Raw genomic sequence first — 6,000 nt, forward strand, 5'->3', positions numbered from 1 at the left:
AGTTGGTGAACCTGACTGTGAGAGACATTTACGCATTATGAGAAAAGGGATTTAAACTGAGATTGCTGGTTCTAAAAGCATGAAATGGCTTCTGCAGTTAAAAGAGCTACCACTGATAAATATAGTTATTTGAGACTCATTAAATGATGCATAAGTTCTAGTCAGAAGGCAGAGAATTGGTGAGGGTGATGTCAAGATATCCTTAACTAGTTCCTATTTTTGGCCACTTTCTCTTGTATTCATATCCTTTCCCACTTGTAACGTGGTAGGGCTCCTTCTTTCTAACCTGTGATCTCATGTATTACTTACCCCTCCCTACACAGTCGTATAATTTCCCCTTGGAAAAAGAGAAAATGCTGAATTAAAAGAAATTGTCCCAAACCAAATAAACTAAATTGCAATGGAATCAGTTACCTCGAGATTTGCAAAGAGACCAGCCAGAGGGAAGTAACTCACATTGCTTTGAAATCTCAAGGGAAGATGTGTCCAGTGCTGCTTGGGTACTTTGAAAATCTCTGTTTTAAATTTACAAGCACAAAATCACCAGAGGCTGTCAGTGCAAAGCTCATCTATAAGCACCTCACAAATGGCATACGTGGTCTGTGGTACCTGGTGAGCCCCTGTAGTCCTCTGCACAATTCTCCTGTCCTGTTTGATCCATCTCCCTGTTTGATCCATGCACGCAGGGATAGAATCCCACATGTTATGGGGGAAGGGGGGCAGATTGCATGTAGTTCTCCTAAGGATTTTGCCCTATTTTCGGTGGTTATCAAAATCACAGGCTATTGTTAAGACTCTGCTTGGAAGATGGTTTATTCTTGGAGGAAAGAAATGGACGTGATTAGCTTTCAGGCTCCAAGAGCACTTGGCTGACTTTTGTGGCTGTGGAGAAATGATAGCAAGGAAAAGATTGCTAGTAATAGAGCACATATTCTGAATTTCATGTCAGATGGTCACTCACTTGGGAGAGAGGTCTTAGCTTCTGTGATAGCAATAATGTACCTTTAAACCTTCTCCACTGGTTTTGCTGCAGTTTATCTGAGATACAGCAAGGAATTCAAGAGAAGACAGCTTGGTACTGGTTTCTGCTCTGTCATTTTTTATGGATGAGGCTTTAACTTGGGAGCAACTTTCATGACCATGATCTGGAGGTCTTGTGGGTTGGCAGCATAAAGGAAACTTTACACAGGGACAAAGTCCTACATGAATATAGTAGATATGGAAATGCAAAGGCTAGACCACCCAAGGGAATGTCTTCATGTTTCTAAGAGCTGACTGCAGGGAATGGACCGAAATCTCCATTTTCAGAAGATGGGTCCAGTTTTCAGAAACAGAGAAGAGCAAATCTAGCACTGGAATAACCTTATTTCTGCTTACGCATGCATATTGCTGACAGAGCTGATGTAAGTATTTTAAACATAGCGCTTGGATTAGCTATGCAGGTGCTCCTCCGTGCAAATGAACAGTGCCTTTTTCTTTAATTTTACGATGTCATTGAACATCTTCAAGGAAAATTGAAACTTCTATTGTAAACTAGGAGAAAGTGGATAAATAAGGTCAACTGGATGATCTTAAGGTCCTTTCCAGCCCTAACTATTCTATGATTCTATGAAATGAAAAGCAAAATAAAGTCCTCCAAACTCTGGAGGATTTACCTTCTGGTCCTAAATTTAGCTAAGATTAAAATTTTATTTTATGAAAACAGCTTTAGTTTACATGAGCCCTTTCACTGACTGAGAATCCTGTGCAGATTGGGCTCACTTCTAATCTAAACACAACATCTAAAACCTAATTATCCAGATCATCATTAACTATAATAGCCCGGTCTGACCAGAAAATAATTAAGCATTTTGCATTCTCTTGTTGTTTTTAGTCTGTGCAAAAAATGCTTATTGCACATCCTGACTCAGTGGGGAAGGTGTTCATTGCTGATTTACCAGCAAATTCTTTTTTCCTTGGTGGAAGGATAATGAAAGAAGCAGAAATCTGACAGCAGGAGCATCATGAAGCGATATGGCAGACAGCTGTCCAGACAAAAATCTGGAGAGGGAGGCTGAAAGGAGGAGAAGAAAAAGTATTGCAACGCAATGGCAACTTCACAGGTGGTAAAAAAAAAGGCAGAAAAAATTTATTGTCTGAAGAGCTCAGTATGGTTTGTTTTAAAGTTAAGAAACTGCGCTGTGGACGTTATGATGTTTACAGCTCCCAGGCAAAATAAGAGTGCTTGGCAAGGCTACATCTGGAAGCACCCAACACCCTGAGTGCTGTTTGAAAGCATAGCGAATATTAATTCTCAGCTTTGCACATGTACCTAGTGGTCGCTTTTTGTTCAGCAGTGATTGCTACTGGAGCTACTCCATACAGGCAACATGAAATGTGGTAATCTCTTCTTCTGGCATGGCACTAAAATGCATTGCTTTAATATTCTGAAGTACTTACATCTTCAGTTTTAAGTCTGCAATGTCATTCTTGACAAGAGTTTTCTTTTGAAACAGAAGTCATGACTGGCTATCTTACAAGATGCGCAGAAGGAGTGAGTGGCTTAATTACATCTTTTCTAGACAGTGTGAAATCTAAAAGAAAGCTATGAGAGAGAGACTGAAGGAAGGCCAACCCAGTCTGTGTCAAGGGAAAATGATCAACTGAATACTTCCTTTCTAGCTGCAAAATGCTCAATGATGCATTGAATGATTTGTGAACTTATTTCCTTATTTTTTATGAAGAACTGTAAGAAAGATCTTATGTTTGAGCAACTCTTGGCAACTATAGGGAAGCTGTACAGGCCATAGAGTAATTTTAGGTATAACTATTGTTTCAACATTCCTCTTAAGTTCTGGAAATTGGGTGACATACAGATATGCATACAGCTATATTGACATTTATCAGATATACTGAAAGTCCTTTATCAGGACTTCTGTTTTCTGCCTTGCAGCTGCTCCAAACCCAAGTTTTTGGAATATGAAGCATCTGTATATACTCTGTATATCCAAGGTGTACCACATACAGTCTTCTGCCTCAGATATGGATTTAGTCTTGCATCAGTGATTACCAGAGGCTGGCTTCAAAGGCACAGATAGTGTAAGAGGCCCAAGGCCATGTTAGGAGTGTGGCATGACTACCTCAGGGTTTCTGGGAAGTAAATACCTATATCACTTTGTCAGCTGTAGCTGCTTATACGGCTGTACCTTTTAGGCTACTTCATGGCTTTGTGTCCTTTGGACACGCTTGACTTTAGGGTGGACTGGGAAACAGGCTGATCAGAAGTGACTAAACCAGTGGTACAGCAAAACCATCGCCACCTCTCCACCAGTGGCACAGAGCAAGCATGTGATGTTTCAAAATGTTTGCCAACCCCAAGATACTTGCAGCTCTGGGAATTGCTGAGCTAAAGGTGTTATCCATACAGAATTTCCTGATTTTTTTAGTCACTTCTCAAAATCATTTAGTTTTTAACATCAACAACAACCTGCCATTTGCTGGTTTCATTTGAGGTACCCTTTGTCTGATTAGAAGAGACAATGAAAAATTATTTCCTTAACAGCTTGTGTTGCCCAAGCTTTTGTAGCTATTATTTCTCCTCATCAAACATTTCTTTTCCAGCCCCAGAACTTCCTTGTTCTTTGTTCTCCAAGAGATCAGACCCACGTAACTGGTGAAGGATACATCCCTGTTGTGCTAACTGGTGCAGAGTGTGACAAACCCACTCTTAGTGTGAGAGATGGCTGAGGTTCCGCTCTGCAGAAACTATTGTCCTGTGATACAGGTAACCATTTGCCCACGTTTTCGCTATTATACAGACAAGCCACAGACTGAAACACAAAAGTGAATAAAATGTAATTTGTTGAAATATTTCTTCCTTGTTCATACACGTCTTTTGGAAACTGGACATGCTTTCAGGCTGATATGACTTAATTCCTTGATAAGAGCAGTAGTCAGTTTCACAATGTAATTCTGACTGAAATAAGCATTGGACGAACTCTTGGCCTCTTTATGGAACACGTAAATGAAGCTCTGTGAGCTGTCAGTGCTGTGATAGTCTGTAGTATAAAAGAACATTTTCCCCTTTGACCCAGTAATTACAGCCTGTACTCAGCTGGAAAAATATATTGCTCGTAGTGATCCAACACTGTCAAGGTTTTGTGTTTTTGGAAACCTACAGCTGACCAATAAGAGATATTAGATGTAAGGTCTTAGCCTACCTAAATCTGTGCTTAAAAGACCACTTGCTTGTGTTTATGAATGATGCAGACTGGTTTATTTAATTTAACAAAAAATAATGAGATATATGTAGATTTGGCAGCTTCAGTGAAGCTAGGGTGCATTTTTGCCCATGGATAATGCACACTGGCACTGGTGAAGAGCTTTAGAACATCCTAGGCTGCACTGCCAAAGTAGTACCTGGTCTGGAGAGGAGAAATACAGAACTTGCGCTGAAAAAGAGGGCACATACGTTTTCCATGTTCATTTAATGGAAAAAAAATACCCAGGACTAAAAATTTTATCATGACTTTATAAAAAAATGGGAAGCCAAGACCAAAAGGAATCAACTTTATGTTTAGCCCCTTGCAACTGAAACCAAGCATGTAATAAAAACCGTAGTTGGAAGGATATATGGAGCATTTTACCCACTTGCAATTTTACTGACACCCTGTCTGGGACTGTTACTGCACAACCAAAAGCTGCAATTGCAATGTGCCAGAAGGTGGGAGCAAGATATACTGAGGGTATCTTCTGTGCTGGAGTTCTGACTGTTTACACTGCACTCTGCCAGGCAGCAGGATTTCTTCTTTAATTTTAAATATCTACCTCTTAATTGACTAATGTTATGTCCATGCAGCATGGCAGGCATACATGCATTCAGATATATCGGTGATATAATTTATTACTGATGTGAAAGCAGAGATCTGAGCTCAGAGCTGCGAAAGTCTTACGAACTGCAATGGTCAAAATTAATGCTAAGGCTTTTGGAAACTTCAGATACTCTTGGGATACATCATACCTAGAGGATGCGAACACCTGCCAGAGGTTTAAACAACAGTAAGCATTTTAAAGAGTGAATTGGACTAATCTGAATTCAGGAAAAATTATATGCTAGGTTGATCCCTAAGGTGAAGTGATTGAGCTAAGGCTTGCTTTATTGATAAAATTATGTAAGCAGTGGTTCTCTCATAGGAGAGATAAATGATTGCAGATAAATGATTCTCACCTAATGGGGCCCCTGTGACTTACCTGTATGGAGACACTGCTATAGGAACCGCCTATGACTCCTGCAATGAGTAGTGGTAAGTTCTCTTGAATGGCATACGAGCCATCAGGGCACATGTACTCTGTTTCATCCACTTTAGTCAATGATGCCCTGACGAACTCCAAAGACTGTTCTAAGGCATATGTATCCCTGGAACATGTGTCCAATATGTGAACACCAAGCTTAATTCCTGGCAGCAAGTAGTTGTCTCTGTTGATTTCATCAATGGCAAACAGCATGGCCTCCAAGCGCTGGATGCCTCGGTCTTCATTAATTCTCCCACATTCTTCTATCCCAGTGCCTTTTTCCTTGATTGGGAATAAACCACCTAAGACCAGGTCCCCTTCTATCTTGATTTCCTTCCTTACAAAGCTGTGGTCACTTAGGGAAAGGAAAACTCCTTTGGAAAATAAAGCTAGTGCAAGGACTTGGAGCCTAGTGAACATCTTCATTGGTCCTGTTTTAGCAGCTCTAAGAAACATTGGTGGGAGCAGATGTGCTCTTCAGTCCTTCCGATCCATTGCCAAATTTGACGTTCTGTCCCACAAGCCAGTGAAGAACAAGCCAACACGTCTTTCCACTGGACCTCTAAAGAAGAGAAAGAAGGAATTAGAAAGGGCAAAAAGATAAGAGAAATCTCTTAATCACAAAACCATCCCTCCTTGAGGCATGAAATATTCTCTTGCAAGCAAATTAAAGGTAAAAAAAGTAAGAGACACGAAAGAGAAAAAGAAGAGACATGACAAGGAAGAATC

At 40.3% G+C, this 6,000-nt stretch overlaps 1 protein-coding gene across 1 annotated transcript in view; it reads right to left on the reverse strand.

Annotated features, from left to right (window-relative positions):
* Positions 1-5,727, reverse strand: part of GRM3 (glutamate metabotropic receptor 3) — a gene marked incomplete at both ends in the record, with an annotated part of 45,330 nt that extends 39,603 nt beyond the window's left edge. Inside the window, one exon of the mRNA XM_080623205.1 lies at positions 5,230-5,727. Coding sequence (XP_080479331.1) covers positions 5,230-5,727 — 498 coding nt within the window. The remainder of the gene's footprint in view (positions 1-5,229) is intronic.
* Positions 5,728-6,000: the final 273 nt, after the last annotated feature.

The sequence above is a fragment of the Psittacula echo genome (assembly GCF_963264785.1).
Source record: "Psittacula echo genome assembly, chromosome: 1".
Lineage (NCBI taxonomy): Eukaryota > Metazoa > Chordata > Aves > Psittaciformes > Psittacidae > Psittacula > Psittacula echo.